Consider the following 17788-nt stretch of genomic DNA (forward strand, 5'->3'; position numbering starts at 1 on the left):
ATGTATGTATTTAAATTACTTTAAAAAAATAATTTTTCTTTATACAACAGATTATTACTGAGATAAATTTGTTATAAAATGATAAACTTACAACAATAGACATATTAAATATATTTGTTTCCAATCGATTAGAAACAGAAATAAATGCGCATTAATAATTATTATATTGTCGCGTACTTATCAATTTAGAATAAGTTTCCAAAAAGATTTTCTCGATAATAATTTATAAGTTTATTTGTCTACAATTTTTCTTTTGATTTAATTCTAACTAAATGAAATGTTTCGCTGGCAGCTGACTCCGACGTATCGTAATATGATGCAACAAGAATCATGCATGATGGATTATCCATTTCGATCCATAGAATTTAGTTAGTTAGCCGAATACATTGCCATACGTTTGTGTTAATGTCTGCATTAGAATGAGATATTGCGTAATGTAAAAACATTATAGAAGACCACCGGATTAAGAGGATATGCGAGGAAAGGGATTTACGTGTAACCTTTAACGAAGCTTAAAGTTTATTCCTCATTTTACTCTTCAAAGTGCATTTAAAATTGCTTTGAGACTGGTATTAGCTTTCGAATTATTTAGTACATATTTAAGCTAATACAACCACGCGCATTTCAATAAATAATTCTCTTATAAACGCAATATGTTATAAGTGCTGTTCATATCAAAATCGATATTCCACGAAAAATTATTAATTAAATCTTTCGTAACTTTTAACGTGCGTTGTTCAATCGAAATCGCTTATCGGCGCGATAAATAATTAAATCGAGTAAAGAATTATCGACCTGTTCGGATGCGCACGGTAACTCCCAGTATCTGACCCTCAAACATTCCTACCTGACATTTTCAGCCGCACAACATGGTTGTTATGCCATCACCGGCTCTCGCGGTCATTTAAAGATTTCGACACATGAACATGAAAATTTTGGCAATGCCGTGAACGATGGTAGGGTATAATTCACATCACAATTCGGGCTATATATATTCACTATCGGCCATATATAAGATCAGTCTAGTGAGCCATCTCCTCAGAGATCATCTCATTGTTTTCAAGAGAGAAAGAGAGAAACCGCAAAACTATCAACCATGAAGCTGGTGCGTGTTTTCCGATAATCAATAATAATCCTCGAAGAGACAAAAGAGTGTTTACGCGATCGCTTAGTGGATCGGTCGGCAAATTCACGACGAATTTTTGGAATAATCGTGCATATTCTCTCGGTGTAGTGACCGCCCTCAGAAACTTTCGCTCGTTCGGACTTTAAGGATTACGAAACAATCGGGATATCACGCGTCATTGCGTTATCATACAGCTCGTTATTAAAATTAATTAAGGCCATTAAGGCATTATCACACTTTCTCTTATAAGAGGAAACAAAATATCTTGCAAATATTAAAATTTGGGGATCATTGCTATCATCCTTATTATTAGAGCTATTTTGGATCCGCGCAAATAAGACAATACATATTTTTTAATTTACACATCTACCCTTATATAATAATATGTAATTAATATATACAAGTAGCCTAAAATAAGGAAAACAAAAATAGTCAAAAGTTATAATAAAGTATTCCGGGATATATACTAGGCATTACAATATTTTATTATATGTAAATGATTGGAATCATTTAACAAATGACATTCTAAATTATTTTATTCACATTTTAGATCATTGTCTTTGCTGCCGTCGTTGCTGTTGCCCTCGCAAGATCCCCGCCTGTTTTTAATACGGAGTTTGACAACAGCCAGACGGTGGTTGTAAAGGAGACGCCTTTGGACAATATCGGCATTGACGGATATCAATTTGGTTATGAACTCTCCAACGGCCAGGCCCATCAGGAATCTGCCCAGCTGGTGAACGCTGGACAGGAGAATGAGAGTATTGCCGTCCGTGGTAGCTTCACCTACGTCGATCCGGTCACCAACGTTAGATACACCGTCAACTACATCGCCGATGAGAACGGATTCCAGCCCCAGGGCGAGCATCTGCCGTCTGTCTAAATCTTAGCGAGAACCCTTGCAAATATTATGATCGAATTCTTTCACAGTTTAATCTCGTCTCTATGCTCGAAGAAATTCGAACTCTTTTGATTTCTTCGATCGTAGCAATTCCGCACGACATAGACCTAGTTTTAAAATAAATTCATTTTTATATAATTATCGTCCAACATTTATTTCACAATTCCTCCATTTCCAACATATTATTCCGATTTTATTAATAGATAAGTAACGTTCTCAGCAAAATAGAGAATGAAGCAGATTAATAAATGTTTGACTAAAACAAATGATCTTTAATTGATCCGATCAATTTATTCAACAAATTATAGCAATACAGTGTACATATGTTACACAATTTTTAATATATCTGTATCCTTTGCTAAATTAATAAAAATATATGAATGTATCAAATATTGTTTATTATCATATAGTATACATCTTGCAATAAATACGTAAATGTAATTTATATATATGAATATGTTATAGAAAATATTCTATATAGTAATATAGTTCTCTATATAGGAAATGAATAAATTCAATAACAAAGTAATTTAAATATTTGGAACGTATTTTATCCATTCTAAGATACCTTTATTTTTTAAATTATAGTTTATTAAAGAATAATATCAAAGGTTACAGAAAAAGAATCATATCTGCAAAGTATAAACTATTACGGATTTATAAACTTTCTTGAATTGTTTGTCTGTTGCATTTGTATCATGTAGTTCGAAATATTTAATTCTTCTAAATGATTTTTAAATGCTTTTAATTTTTTTGTCATTTTAAACCAAAGGCTGAAATTGAAACTAGCGCTTATTTATTCTCAACGTCTTTAAATATCTTTTTATCTGTTGTACTATTTCACATTCATTTTATACATTTATAATTCCCTGTAGTATATTATGATGAAATTATGATATATTGTAATGAAAGAAAATAGATATGAAAGAATTTTTAAACACATATTAAACTTGTCATTTTTGTAATCTTTATAGAAAATATATATAATGTCAATTATTTATTTACAAAGCCGTTATACACGCGCGAAATAATTATATAAAAAAACATTTTAATTATTACTTATTAAATTATTACTTTTACTAATAATTAAAAATTTGTTAATTGCATTGTTATATATTATATATATACAAATGTTAGTACTATATTTTCAACTTTTTCTTATTCACATATATTGTATCTAGTAAGTATAGCTTTATGGTAACATATTTTCCATACATTTTTTAATATAAATCCATCGATAATTTGATTAGAATTTTGAAAATAACACGCCCATCACATTAATGACAGGTTTTGCAATAAGATGTATAACGATAAAAAATACGGATAGATTAAATAAGTAGTTTCCCTTGATCGTATCAAGGATTAAAAATACATCATTTCTACATTATTATTGCTTTCAAGGTTTCGGCGAATAGCATTTTTCGAGGGCGCCTAAAATTTCGCTAATAGGGGACGAGATAAATGTCTATAATTAAATATAAACTTGTCGCTACTTTACAGACCAAGGTTGCGTTAATTTATGACAGAGGAAATTTTTGATTCGCGCAAAGCTACATACATTACGTTGCCATAAAGGTTGCATTAATAATTAATGATGATATCTCAAATAAATATTCTTGTGAAAAAAATAAAATTCTTTTCTGCTCTCTTAATATATATATATAATCAACTCTGTAGCAGACTTTTTAATAGATATAATAGATGTATTATACATATATATATAAATGTTTATTTAAAGGTTTTTTAATACTAAGTTTATATATATAAACTTATTATATTTAGATGATATATTAAAAATATTGAGTAAAATTACAATATGTATTAATTGTATCTTAATATTATTTTATATATGTTAATCTGTTAATATTATTTTTAAATATGTCACAACTTTCGAATGGAATTACTTAATCTTGTTTTCATATAATGGATTTATTAATTATGAAATAGCTAAGAATGTGTCAACATGTGGACTTCTAATATATAATAATTACATAATGTCATAATGTTTAATTATTGATAATGCAATGAAAAATGGTGCAATTTTTACTAAAATGTATATAATATTTTCAAATCATCTGGTAGCGTGTTGGTGAACAATTTTCACGAAGGTCAATATTTTAATCACAGTCGACAAACGTGTTAACTAGCGATACAAATAGGGGAGGAAAGGTGAGAGGTGAATAGGCCCAGTCAAATTTTGGCAGTAGGAGGAGCGCTATAAAATCGCCGCTGATTTCGGCTATCCACATCAGTCTCTTCTTCGGCACCAGAGTAGCTGCACACACCTATCTTCAACATGAAAACAGTGCGTATATTTTGAGGATTGGGAATTGTAATTTCACGAGTCCAATTCTCGTTCCCATACATGTGAACGAAATTTATCGCATATTGATACAAAGAGATTATTATCGTGAATCATATGTTTAAAAGATCCGGAGATATTAAAATATTATACTTGCAATTTGTTTGTGGAACCAATCGCTTACCACAATCGCGAACAACAAATTAAGCAAATTAACAGATCGTTATTAATTGACAATTACTAATTGACATTCTCTTTTTGATCAGATCATCGCTCTCTGCGCCCTCGTGGCCATCGCTGTCGCTGCTCCCCCTCACGATTATAGTCAGACGGTACTCGTGAAGGAGACGCCTCTGGACAATATCGGCATTGACGGATATCAATATGGTTATGAGCTCTCCAACGGCCAGGCCCATCAGGAATCTGCCCAGCTGGTGAACGCCGGCCACGAGAATGAGAGCCTCGCCGTCCGTGGTAGCTTCACCTACGTCGATCCGGAAACCAACGTCAGATACACCGTCAACTACGTCGCCGACGAGAACGGATTCCGTCCCGAGGGAGCGCATCTGCCTTCCGTCTAAACCGATTAATTAAAAACTGATTGTAAATAATACGCCTTACGCGTGCAAGAATTTGGTCATCCGAGATTACGGCTACTGTTTGGAAAAATTGTTGATTTTTATAATTTCACATCGTAACGATTCGATTCCGTTTTTTGTACAATGGTTCAGCCCACACATTTAAAATAAATAAGATTTTTATTAAAAATGTACGGAGAAAAATATTATTTTTATATTTTGATAATTATAGTTTAAAAGTGTATTAAATAATTTTAATTATATTTTTTTACATTTTATTTCATTCCTCTTCTTTCCTATATATTGAAAATTTTTATATATCTTAAATGTAGAAAGAAAAAATATAAAAAAGTGCAATTAAAAGCAATACTCAGTTTTACTAAATTGTCTAATTACTGCACACACACAACATAAATATTTTTGGACATCATTAGATATATCATATATACTGGAATATGGGTGAATACGTCGTAATATTTTTGAAATTCCAGATATTTATATGAGATATGAACAATATTTTTACATCGAAATTGAAATCTTACAAAAAATTTGAATTGATAAAGAATTATTTACATATTGTGTAATATTGATATGACTAATAAAATATGTTAATACTTAGTAGAAGACATTTATAGACTCAAGATTTACACACATTTCTGTATATATTTTTATATCAAACGACGCGGTAGCGTCGTGACGCCAAGTACATAAAAAAATACTTAACTGATTTGTCAACAGTTTTGTCTAACTCTATAAATAGTCCCCAAACTCTAATTAAACTTAGTATTTTGTTCAATTTCGACATCCATTATTGTAATTCTTCTTTTTTTCTGTCAGCTAATAAAAAGTGCCTGCAAATAATAATAATATATAAATAGTATTAAGGACAGATGCGCACTTTCATAATAAGACTGATGATTGAGTTAAGCGAGTTAAATTTCAAAGTGGCGCGAACACATCGGTAACATCCACGCCATCTATGACGTGGTTGACACGTCAAATTTATATGATAATCGTGTCTCGTTGTACCTGTATCCTCGCGCTAATATGACTTTAAATCGCGATTCCTAACATTAACGCGACGCGTTTATCGAAATAAGACGTGCGCGTCGTCACAATCCCGATTATCTCGATCGTTTCGCAGCTACAGACGCATCATCGCGAGACTGTTTTTCGTTTTTACGACAGCACGGAGGTTAGGACTCTTCGTGCGTCGACAATAGGTCCTCTTTCAGCTTGAGTTACGCGTAATCGATGAAAATCGAGCCGAATACGTGCGATGTGATCGCCGCTGGTGATCGTTGAACCGGATCGATTCGAGAGGAGCACGAAGTGTGGAAATGGCCAAATTCAGGATGTTGCCGCGCACATCGCGCATCGTGGCACTCTGTTCCGCCGCGAATTTCATAAACGCCGCGGACAGGGTCATCATGCCCATCGCCATCGTCCCCATGACCGACGAATTCAAGTGGAACTTATACTGGCAGGGATGGATACTGTCCGCGTTCGCCTTCGGATATTTCACTAGTCAGGTAGGTCAATCTGCGTCCTTGTATCAATGTGCTGGAAAATATACATACATTTGTATTAATACGTAATCATTTATTTTGTTTTTCAAGATCATCGGTGCAAGTACAGCGAGTCGTTTCGGCTGCAAAACGGTACTAATGTTGGCGGTTTTGTTGTGGTCTATTAGCACAGTTGTCACACCATTACTAGCACAGTCGGTGCCGTTACTCATAGTCTGCAGGGTGATTTTAGGACTTGGAGAAGGACTAGGTAAGAATAAAAGAAGCTAATGAGAAATAGCATGACTTTTTAGAATAAGATTTAATATTATGTTGTTTACAGGCCTACCTGTGATATTTCACTTATTTGCGCATAATGTTCCTGTGGAGGAAAGGTCGCGCGCTTTCGGTTATCTTGTAGCTGCTGGTTCTGTCGGCCAGGTAGTCGCATCTGTCGTAAGTTTAATCATATTTTTTATATATATTTTATACAAAGAAAAATTATATTTTAGAAAATATACAGAATTTTTTTATTTATAGATATGTCCACACTTGGCGTGGCAAACTGGATTTTTTCTATTTGGATCGATAGGTATTTTATGGACTCTGTTATGGTTGATGCTATATCAAGAAACTAACTCTCAAGATGAGATACCATTATTTGTTCCTAAGGTAAACATCTCTTTTTCTGATATGTCTATATTCTAATTATCTCTATATTATCTAATTATTCTGCATTCATATATAATAATTAACAGGTAGCTCAAAATAGAAGCTTACGTTGGACTGAGTTTATTGCACATTTGCCATTGTGGGCTTTATATATAGCACACTTTGCAATGAACTGGAGTAATTATATAATAATGCAGTGGCTGCCAACGTACTTGGCAAGAAACTTATCTGCGAACAAAGAGAGCATTAGTTTGACAGCACTTCCTTATGTTGTCAATTCTCTTGTTGGCATTGGTGAGTGTAAAATTGTATTTTCCAATTTTATACTTAAATATATTTTCGAAAAAAATATCTATTTTCTTTTGCATAGTTGCTGGTCACAGCGCTGACACTTTGATACAAAAGAGATGGTCTGTTTTATCCGTTAGAAGATTGATGACCAATATAGGCCTAATAGGACCTGGTGCATTCTTATTAGCTTTCTGTGCTGTAGATGATCTATTTGCAGCAGTTGTGTATGTACAACAATTACTATATTTTACATATTGTGTGCTTTAATAATATTGGACATTTTTTTTCTCAATAATGAGGTTTTTACATGATGTAGATTGTATATGAATTTTTTCAAATAACAATGTCAAGATTAAAAGAAAGTTGTCGTTAGTTTTATCATTTTTCTAATTATTTTAGCTTTGTTTCGATATCTATGGGCCTTTGCGCATGCAATTCTGCTGGACATCTAAGTAACCACGCGGATATAGCTCCGAATCATGCGGGAATTACATTTGCAGTTTCAAATACAATTGTAAGTATGATTTTTCTTATTTATATTAAATATCAATTGCAGCGTAGACAATTGTTTATATTTTCTATATTTTGATTCGTAGGCAACAATACCTGGAATTCTATGCGGCCCACTGACGGCCGAATTAGTGACTGCCTCGCACGGTTGGTGGATGCCGGTTTTCGTACTGGCGGCAGCGATCAATTTCACCGGTGCTATAATATACCAAAGTCACAGCTCGGCGCTTCCAGTGTTGTGATATGCTCTCAACCGACGATTATGTATTATTGAAAAGAGAGGAATAGTCAAGTATTTGTTGAAGACAATGCAAAAATGCATATTTGCATCAAGATTATTGTAAACTATTCTTAGTCAACAACTGCAATTGTGAATGGTTACAAGAAGTTGGTGCAGTGTATTTGGTCATGGCGTATTGGAGAGTCGAAAACACATATCAAGGTGCTTTATTTATATTTATATTAAATCGTATCATTTTTTTGAAGTGTGATTTTGACAAATAGTGCCATAGTTTGATGAATGAAACAGTTGGTTTGAACAATTAATTGAGAAATATATGGCAGATACGCTTATACATATTTATGATACTAATTACGCATTTTAATTTATACATGTACTATATCGATTAAAAATTAGCAGAAAGCATTTTGTGATATGTTCTGATAAGAGCGTAAAATTTTAGTTTTGCAGTGTATTAGGATATAAAATGTATATTCTATCTATAAAACATAAGACTGTACATAAAAAAAAAATTTAACTCACACTTATATATTATTTAACATTTTAGCATAGAAAAGGTATGATTTATTCATCTTGTGTTGACAAAAAAACCAAGAAATAATAAAGTTTATGAAATGGTGAAAAATTACAAAATTTAAAATGTAATTTAAAAATATTTTTAAAAGCAGTAAAATATATATGAAAGATATCTATGCCATTATACGGCAGATATATTACACGAATTATAAAGATAAATTCTTTTTCAAGTATTCCGATTGCAATATTTGCGACAATTTGTCTTCCGATAAATTTTTCTCTAAAACATTCAATCCCATTTTAATAAAAGCGTTATCTTGGTAACTTGTTAGATTTGATTGTTTCGAAGTACCGATAGATTTTACATCAACTTTTATCGGTTGCGTGTTCTTATATTCTGTATTTTCAAGGAATGTATTATCACAAATTGTTTTACTGTCTTGAATTTTATCGACAAACGTTACTTGCGTAGTATTAGTTGCGATATTTGAACAAGGAAAATTTTTATCCCTTTCACTCATGCAATCTTCTGAATCATAGGCGTCGTCATAATTTTCAACATTTTCATACAGCCCGTGTGATTTAATGTTATGACTCGCAAGAATATTTGCAATATCTTTTGCCGATGATGTTATATCTTGAAAATGCTCTTCCCCTTTCTTTTCTTCGATATCGCGCGGTTTATAAATGTTGTTGCTATAATTTTGCAAGTACTTTTCAATAGAAGATTTAATCTTCATCCTCGTCTTACCATCGTCTTTAAACGCCAGTTCCATTATATCTGTAGTTGTATGTTGTTTTTTATCGCTATTCAATGCATTTATACTCTCTGATATAATATCATTATCAATATTATGCCCGTATGCGTTAGTGTGTACAGATCGATTTTTCGCGATATGTTTCGACGGAAATGTATTTTTAGTCGGCTGTTTATTCGTCATTTCGGTATCAAAATTTTTCAAATTAAAGATTTCCGATTCGAGTTTCGTCTTTCCCTTGGGAAAAATTATATTTCTCATGATTTCGGCTTCTTCTTCTAAACTCGGTTTACTGTTTGTTTTGAGGACATTTGTCGCGCTTTTACGCAAGTAATGATTCGCATTGGGATCCATATAGCGTTCCTGAATTCTGTCTACTTCGCATGTCACCTTTTCCAATATTTCATACAATTTTTTCGTATGAACACTGCCGATGCAATCTTTACCCTTCGTCCAATTTCTTTCCGCTCGTAATGCTTGCCAAGCTGACTTTACTTTCTCCACTTCATGATCTATGTCACTTGGCTCGCCTGAAGCATACATGATGAAAGTATATTTTTTAGATTTATGATTCAATATCATGAATCCAAATGAAGCGAAGAGAATTATTCTGTATAAAGAAAATAATAGAAAGCTATTTACATTCATTGTCAAGCCGTTGTTTGCTCAATGTCTTCGCCGAATTCGCTTTGCCAAGTATTGGCAAGCAAGTATTCTGGGTAGAATCCGTTATATTCCAATCCGAATGATCCTTAACGAAATCAATACGCGATTTCAATTCCGGTAAGACAGCAGACGACTTCCGTTTCAGGAAGTTTCCGTTTTCCTCATTACTATTTGAATTGACGAATGACGTGATATCTAAATACATTAATATAATTAATGAATATAAATATTAAAAACAGTGTTATATGTTTCTATGATTTAAATAATTCCATATCTCTTCAAAATTAAAAGAAAAAGGAATATCAACAAATTAAATAATTAATATTAAAATACTTTTGCTCTGAAAAATGTATTTTAATCGATTATGCAAATAAGATGTACGGTTTGAAAGTTTAAACAGAAATATGTAGTATTGATGCAAAGAGATTGAATGTATAATTAATTCCGCACACCTGTTCTCGCACAAGGTAATTTTTGTTCAGAATTACTCGTAGGTCGCAAACAAGTCCGCGACAATGAATTTAATTGCTCGGCATTGGCGAATGGATTGAATTCGTAGATGAAATTGCTCGTCGCTGGAATTCTTTTTACGGGACTCGCACGTAATTTTTTACCCTGCTTCGTTATATTCTCCGCAATCTGTTTTGAAAATATTTTCTTATTAGCATTAGTTGATTTTTGTGATAAATCAAGGAAGCCTTTTTATTTGGAGGATTTTATTATAACTATTAAAATTATATTTTTAGCTAAAAAATATTAAGCGTGCTGTTTTGGAACTTAATTAAGAAACACACATTTTAATCGTAATCTTCAAATAAAGCGAAAGGAACGTACTATATCGCGTTTTACTTCCAGGATTTCCTTGTTAGATTGTTTTGCCTTGATTTTATTTTGAATAGCTTCAATTTGTGATTTTCGATTAGAATCTAATTTATTGTCTTGAGGATCCAGATCGCTCTTGATTTGATCGCCGTGTGCTTTAAAATCTTGCAAAAGTTCCGACCATTTTTGCATATCAAGTGTTCTGCATAGATTTCAGGGATTTTAGAAATAAAAGCTATGTGCATTACTTTCAGCGAAAATAAGTGAAAGATAATTTTTACTTTAAGTAAATATCTGTACAATTATATTTTTGGAAACATTTTTTATTATTATCGTTGTAGAACGCAGGATCCTTAGATTCAGTCGTTTTTTTAGATTTTCTTTGACGTGATTTTTTAAAGCTGTTGAAAATTATTGTCATGTATTTAAATATGCGCGTTTAAAAATATAGGATTTTTTCTGTACCCACTTTATTGCAGAGAGAGCAGTTAATTTGCCTTTCGGTTTGACCACGTGTTCCGGCAATGCCTCCTCTTTTTGTTGTTCTGTTTTCTCTACAAAGACACTCAGGGCGTTAATTCTATTGTACTCTTCACAATTTTGTCCCTTCGAAAAGACAGAGTTTAGATTCGTCGCGGCGAAAGAAATTAACACGTAATTAGATGATTCGAAACAGTTTTGACTCTCATCCGGTTTCGAAATTGACGAGCCTTAAAAGCTTTTTTTGAATTTTGAGAAATTATTTCTCGAAGCTCAATATGTGTTTTCGCTTCTAAGCAAGTTAAGAAACCAAGCAATGCTCGGATGAAAACGATAAGTTTATGGATTGTGTTTTGCGCATTGATGATAACCTTTTTAACTTAACGTTTGATAAAAAAAATATTAAAATCGATATTTGATAAAATAAAAACAAAACAAAACACTGAAATATATTTTATCGATATAAGCTCTCTCTAGGAGCGAATTTATCAATTTATGATACGCAACATAAAAGAGACATTTTTTAAATGAAATCGAAATTTTATATGTATTTATCAGTCTTTATTCGTATAACTCTAATCGACAGATCAAAATATATTTATATTATTTATGTTATTTGTATATATAGAGATGTGTATTTTAACGAGAGATATTCTAATACAATTATATACTCTCGAGTATCGAGGTTCCCAAAAGTTTATCACTGTTATATTTCAGGACACGAAAGAAGAATTCTTTATTCTTTTTTCCGAATCGATATTAAGTGCTATCATGTACTTGGATCGTGAATTGCGAAAGCTAAATCAAGTCCAGCTTGATTCTATTGTGCGGGTTCTTTTCTTTGCGTAGGAAAAAGAGTAAAAGCGATAACATTGCGTTGCACAATTTTCTCTGCGAGCGTATCACCCAGAAGCCTATTCAAATCTTTGACGCGTTCTCATCATTTTAATCGAAGAAAAATACCCGTCCTCATCCGATAAACAAGATTCATTATCCGGATTGTTATGCGAGATGCATAAAACGAATACTTTCGTGTCTAACATGACAAACAAACAGTGCACATAATTCATATAGGCATCTGGTTTCTCTCATCTGCTGAAAATTATATCCGATAAAATATAGCACCACTGTATTATATGTCTCGAAAGTTTTATTAATTGTAGGAAATTAGATTATGCGTTATATTCGAGCTACATATGAAAACTAATAATTATCGCAGAGTAGAGAGTAAATGTATTGATATAAATTAAAATTAGTTTTGATAAAAATTTTCATATTTTAATTACATTCTCACGTTGAAATACATTGAAATACAATTAACAGAATTTTAAAGATCTCACGCCACCGTGTGTGTTCTCGCGTTTTTCATTTAAATAATTTTTCTCGAGGATAATACTCCAGCTTCGTATAAAATAGCTCTATGCATCAACAGACGTAGCACCGTTTCCAGCATCTCGGATATCGCCTCGTTATCATATAAAATAAGAATCGCCAGGAATTAATTCCGCATAATTTTGCAACTCTTAATCTTCGAAAACAGGAATTGCTTTCAAAATATTTTAGAGAATTTTCATTTCTCTTTTCAATTTTGTCCATTTAATCAACCATTCATTTTTTAATTTTCTTGCCAATTAATTTTTTAACTTTAATAAAAAAAGTTTATTCTCCTAACGATTAGAAATCAACAATTTGAAGAATTGAAGATCGTAATTACGGATTCCAAGCGATTTCTTCTATATTTTATATACTCGTACTTTATAGATTCTTTTTATAAAATGTATACATAAGAATTGTAATTAATAAATATCCTCTCTCCATTGCACTCGCGAGACCTGCGCCGCCTCCAGCGCGATATTTCACATAGCAGGTGACTATCTTATCTAATAATAGCGTCTCTCGATTTTTCTAGTTCTGCTGCTTGGTGGCCTCATGGGGTAGTACGACGCGTTTAGTGAGACCTGGGACCGCATCGTAGCTCTGGGAATCGCGATCGTCGTCGCGAACATCCATCAAACTCCTCGACGGGCTCGGCGAGGTCAAACATTCGTGGATGAAGCTGCATACGGTGTTGACGTAAACGTCGCGATAAGTCGCATAGTGCTTGACATGCGGTGAGTTGGTGAACAGGACCAGCTGCACGTTCACGCCCCGTTCAGCTCGCCGGCTAGCGAACTTCTCGACGTCCTGACGAAATTTCAGGTAAGTGAGATTTATCAGATGTAGAAGAATAAATTTCAAATGGTTTATTACAGCATTAGCATAACATATAATTTATAACTAGCAATGACGTTGATTTCGTGAATTTCCCCTGCAATAAGAGATTTTTTTTATCCAGGGCATTTGATAAGTCCACAATCTTTATATAAATAAAGAATAAATTTTTGGGTTTTTCCTCTATCTTCTCTTATATTAAAAAAAATTATTGGAAAAAAATAAGTATAAAAATCCAAGAGAGCCATTATCGTGGAATTATTGAGGTAAAAATGAACGAAACTCACAGATGCTGGAATCAAGGTATCGCTGTTGGAATACAGAAACAGTTGAGGCCAGGAATAGGCTTCCTCGGCGAGGGCGATCGGATTTGTCGGGATGGACGATCTACTGAATGCCTGTGCAATTACCTGACGATCAAATTAATATATAAACTATAAAGCATCGATACAGCTTTGAAATAATCTAATTTTTAGATATGATGTATAATTCTTCATTTATGACGTATGCGATATATTCCGCTTACCTCGAAGAACCAGAGTACGGAGAGGAAGAACGTGATGACGAACGACATCGGTAGATTCGTGAGAGGATGACCACCGATGATCGCGCTGATCGCCTTGAAAAGGGCTGTTATTCTTCTCTCACCGGGCGCACTGTCAAATATCACTCCCTTGATCTGCAATTTTATAATCAGAGATAGATTTTTGTACCTTACATCGCCAATTAATCGATATTGTGAGACATTAAACATATGTTGAAAATAGCACAGTTGCGATATATATTCGTTAAAAAATAATTCACAGCGATCTCGTGAGAAAATATGTCGTATAAAATCTGACAGGATCAGGGTATCATTTTGTATCCTCTTGTTATGGAAAAATAAGAAAACAATCTTTTCATATCGCATTACATATTCTACCTTGAACAATGTGTTAGCCTTTTGCATCGCGAGACTGACATGCTGATACAGGAATGCACCGCCGTTGCTGAAGACGTGAAAGAATATCGGATGCTCGTTCAATCGTTTATCGGTGATCACTTGCAGCAGCCGCTTGCCGATGTACGGCATCTTGTCCCGGCGCCAAAATAGGCATTCCACCGGCGCCGTGTAACGCAGCGTAATGCAACTGTAAATATGTGCATCGATCATTGTTTATCTGGATCTTACGCGGTTTCTAACTTGTACAACTCGAGAATTTTACGAAGAGAACGCTAAAATAATTTCGCCGACTTGACACATTTCTCCATTCTATTTTTGGACATCACCCATTCGTTTTCGCACATCATATGCCGTGATTTAGAGATATATATACCCGTATATATACGAATACTTGGAATACTCTCAAGATAATGTCCGGCCTTTTTTTTTATCTCTTTTAGGAATCTATAACCGCGTCTCGTCTTGTCATTGTCCTCATTCGCGAGACTTTGCACGAGATAAAAATATAGATCGGGATACCTCTTTTCCTCGTAGATCGCGCTATACTTGGCCAGGTATCGGTCCTGACAACCGGCCCATCCTAGCAGGATCACGACCGGTCGCTTGTCCTCCTCGTACACGAACACGAACTCCTCCCGTTGATCCTGCCCGGTCGCGGTCAGCGTCGGGTCCTTCGGAGATGGAGGAAACGACGGGAACATGATGTAATAATCCAGATCCTCCTGGTCGCTCATCTTGCCCGATCGCCGTGCCTCCTGTTCATGAGGACGAAAGGGGAGGATAGAGAGAGAGAGAAAGGGGAAGAGGACGCGATCGGGGGTGACGGGGGGATGCGCCGGGCATAAACTACCTTCGCCGGGAGGGTAGTATCCCTCTACTACGGCTTAAACCCGAGCTTGCGTCGTTCGAAACGCGCGAACGCGTACCGGAGGATCGATATCCGAGGGAGTTACAGGAGCTGGATAGGTAACGGCGAGGACGACGGCGCATGTGAACGTTGTAGGAGCGGATTGTATATGTAAAAGCCACGAGTCATCATGCTCGAAAGGAAATTTGTACATGTTTCGATAAACTTGATAATTTACGCGGACAAGTCAATCTTACTTTAGTCATTTTCATTGTCACGAGTGAATGCAAAGAGCTTGAAATTAAATGAGGAACAAAATTTTTTTTAGAAATCGCAAACTGTACGGATATCGAATTATAAGTAAAGTACGAGAATATATCTCTGATTATGGAATTGTAGACCAGGGGAGTGATATTTGACAGTGCGTCCTCTCTCTTTTCACGTATTCTTTACACGGGAATTTAAACTCGTCGGAATTGTACTAATTTCAATCTTTCAAGATTTGAAATTATATATGAATCATCGAATGATAATTATGGATAAGAATCATAAATCGTTATACAAAACATTAAACAAAATATTTAATTTAAAAAGAATTTTAATTTAAATTAAAAAATGTAACTGCTAAAATTGAAAACGCAGGAAATAAAAATATGTCGTTTAAAAAAAAAATAATAAAGATAATAAAACGACGTAAAATTCATCAAACAAGAAGAAGCTTTCAAACTTCTATTTTAAAAATTAAATTAAATCGCTTATGCAATTTTTTTTTCAACTTGTCTATAATACTGTTATATATAATAACACTATAATTATATAATAACACTGTTTAATTGTTCGACTTCTCAAATCAATTTTACGTCGTTAAATAATTTCCCCCGGCTAATAATCGAATTGTTCGATAAAGTAATAGAAAGAAAGGGATCTGTAATAGCGTTTTCCTATGATAAAAGCGCGGATTCGCGCGCGATTCACGGCAATCTACTCCGATCTCAGTTGAGTGGCGCCAACCGTGGACGATTCGCGAGGTCGTAGAACGGATTGCCATCGTGCAGGCGTCCCGCTGGACCGCTCGCAGCATCCAGGCTGTGTCGTGCGCCGTCGCCGGCCGGTCTCGCGACGCGCAAAGCGCGAGATGAGAATCGGAGCGATGACGGAGAGAGAAAGAGGAAAGAGAGAAAGAGAGAGACAGAGAGAACGTTTGAAACGCGAAATCTCTAACGAGGAACACTCAGAGCCACGCGAGCGGTCGCGCGACACGGTACGAACGTTTGAACGCATGTCGTGTCAACGACGTCGCGTTATGTGCATCGAGAAACGTACGAGCCACGTGAGGCTCGCTTGTGCCGTTTTGTTTCTCGTGGCAATTGTTCCGCCGCTCGGTAAGTGTATCTTTTTTTTTTTCAGTCTTTGACTGATGGAAAAAAACCAACTTTTTGGAGAAATTTGAATGTTTCCTTGCTGCAAACATATCGAGCAGTCACGGGTTACTTCCAATTTTTTATCGATTAAAAGTGTGAAATTTGTACTATAAAGTATTATTTATAGAATCATTGCACACATTTAATTAATATGTATATTTAATATTGTGTAAACACTTAGTTTGCATCTGATGTTTTATCTTTATTAGGTAAAGTTTTTTTGTCTGTGTATGTACAGTATGAATAATTATTATTGTAAATTCAATTATTTGATTAATAAATAATTTGTAATAATAATTTTATTTTTAATTATTAAAAGAATTATATAATTTAATTATCTAAATTGTTATTATACAAATTAATTACTAATGAAGTTATTCCATTTTAATAAATATAAAGGCACATATTTAAAAAAAAACCTATAGAATTAATAAAAAAATATTTGATTAAGTTAGGATTGATTTTTCTCTAACTTTGGATAGTAATCAATCTCTCCTCTTTTAAAGCTGATAATATTTGATTCAATCTCAGAGCATGTCAGCCTGCATCTACGTTTTAATTTATAATTCCGTGCTGGAAAAATAAAAAATTAAAAACTTTGTTTGCGCTCAAGGGCTTAAAAAGTTAAGATTATATATATATCTATAAAAAAAAAATGAGGTTACAAGAATGGGATATTGTAATAATATGTAAATTTTAAGTCTCGCAATTTTTAAACACACTGTATTAATTTGCTTCCGAAATAAGCCAACCGAGATTTCAACTCTAATCACTTTAGTCTGTTGCTTGATAATTTGAGAATTATTATTTAATCAAATCTATACCTAGAAAATTTGAGAATTATTATTCGATCAAATTTATTTATTATACAAAACAGTGGTACGAAATAATAATAAGTCATGTGTCATTTTAAAGAACGGGAGATGCCTATTTCGGAACAATGCAAAACACTCATCTGACACACAACACACCCCCCCCCCCCCCCCCTCCCCCCC

General features: G+C 33.9%; 6 protein-coding genes across 12 annotated transcripts in view; 4 read left to right on the plus strand and 2 right to left on the minus strand.

Annotated features, from left to right (window-relative positions):
• LOC115237400 (flexible cuticle protein 12-like) overlaps positions 1-2362 on the plus strand; it is a 6982-nt gene extending 4620 nt beyond the window's left edge. Inside the window, exons 1-2 of one of the 3 annotated variants that reach the window (XM_029810403.1) lie at positions 178-956; positions 1677-2362. In XM_029810403.1, coding sequence (XP_029666263.1) covers positions 954-956; positions 1677-2009 — 336 coding nt within the window. In that variant the 5' untranslated portion in view covers positions 178-953 and the 3' untranslated portion in view covers positions 2010-2362. The other 2 variants (XM_029810402.1, XR_003884336.1) reach the window with 2 other exon arrangements.
• Positions 2363-4083: 1721 nt separating this feature from the next.
• Positions 4084-5146, plus strand: LOC115237477 (flexible cuticle protein 12-like). Its single transcript, XM_029810550.1, has 2 exons — positions 4084-4332; positions 4596-5146. The coding sequence occupies exons 1-2, from the start codon at positions 4324-4326 to the stop codon at positions 4908-4910; spliced, it is 324 nt and encodes a 107-aa protein (XP_029666410.1). The 5' UTR covers positions 4084-4323; the 3' UTR covers positions 4911-5146.
• Positions 5147-6136: 990 nt separating this feature from the next.
• LOC115237475 (sodium-dependent phosphate transport protein 1, chloroplastic-like) lies at positions 6137-8756 on the plus strand. The gene is made up of 8 exons (XM_029810548.1): positions 6137-6439; positions 6527-6686; positions 6759-6871; positions 6956-7087; positions 7174-7381; positions 7458-7602; positions 7778-7892; positions 7975-8756. The coding sequence occupies exons 1-8, from the start codon at positions 6248-6250 to the stop codon at positions 8128-8130; spliced, it is 1221 nt and encodes a 406-aa protein (XP_029666408.1). The 5' UTR covers positions 6137-6247; the 3' UTR covers positions 8131-8756.
• On the minus strand, positions 8752-11811 carry LOC115237474. 3 transcript variants are annotated; one of them, XM_029810547.1, is made up of 5 exons: positions 11361-11811; positions 10904-11093; positions 10522-10708; positions 10046-10264; positions 8752-9933 (listed from the first exon to the last, which is right to left on the minus strand). In XM_029810547.1, exons 2-5 carry the CDS (start codon positions 11081-11083, stop codon positions 8852-8854), a joined length of 1668 nt encoding a protein of 555 aa, XP_029666407.1. In that variant the 5' UTR covers positions 11084-11093; positions 11361-11811; the 3' UTR covers positions 8752-8851. The 3 variants fall into 3 exon arrangements, with proteins under 3 accessions (XP_029666407.1, XP_029666406.1, XP_029666405.1); XM_029810546.1 differs by having other exon boundaries at positions 10904-11292; XM_029810545.1 differs by having other exon boundaries at positions 11173-11811.
• A 107-nt stretch (positions 11812-11918) lies between these two features.
• Positions 11919-15683, minus strand: LOC115237476 (transmembrane protein 53). Its single transcript, XM_029810549.1, has 5 exons — positions 15045-15683; positions 14505-14712; positions 14109-14261; positions 13870-13992; positions 11919-13555 (listed from the first exon to the last, which is right to left on the minus strand). Exons 1-5 carry the CDS (start codon positions 15257-15259, stop codon positions 13277-13279), a joined length of 978 nt encoding a protein of 325 aa, XP_029666409.1. The 5' UTR covers positions 15260-15683; the 3' UTR covers positions 11919-13276.
• Positions 15684-16187: 504 nt separating this feature from the next.
• The window catches only part of LOC115237473, a 63684-nt gene continuing 62083 nt past the window's right edge, over positions 16188-17788 (plus strand). For all 3 annotated transcript variants that reach the window (XR_003884348.1, XR_003884347.1, XM_029810543.1), the window contains exon 1: positions 16188-16754. Coding sequence is in view for 1 of the 3 variants with exons in the window: in XM_029810543.1 (XP_029666403.1) it covers positions 16508-16754 (247 nt within the window). In the remaining 2 variants the exon portion in view is untranslated. The remainder of the gene's footprint in view (positions 16755-17788) is intronic.

Source organism: Formica exsecta, unplaced genomic scaffold, assembly GCF_003651465.1.
Source record: "Formica exsecta isolate Colony F162 unplaced genomic scaffold, ASM365146v1 scaffold295, whole genome shotgun sequence".
Lineage (NCBI taxonomy): Eukaryota > Metazoa > Arthropoda > Insecta > Hymenoptera > Formicidae > Formica > Formica exsecta.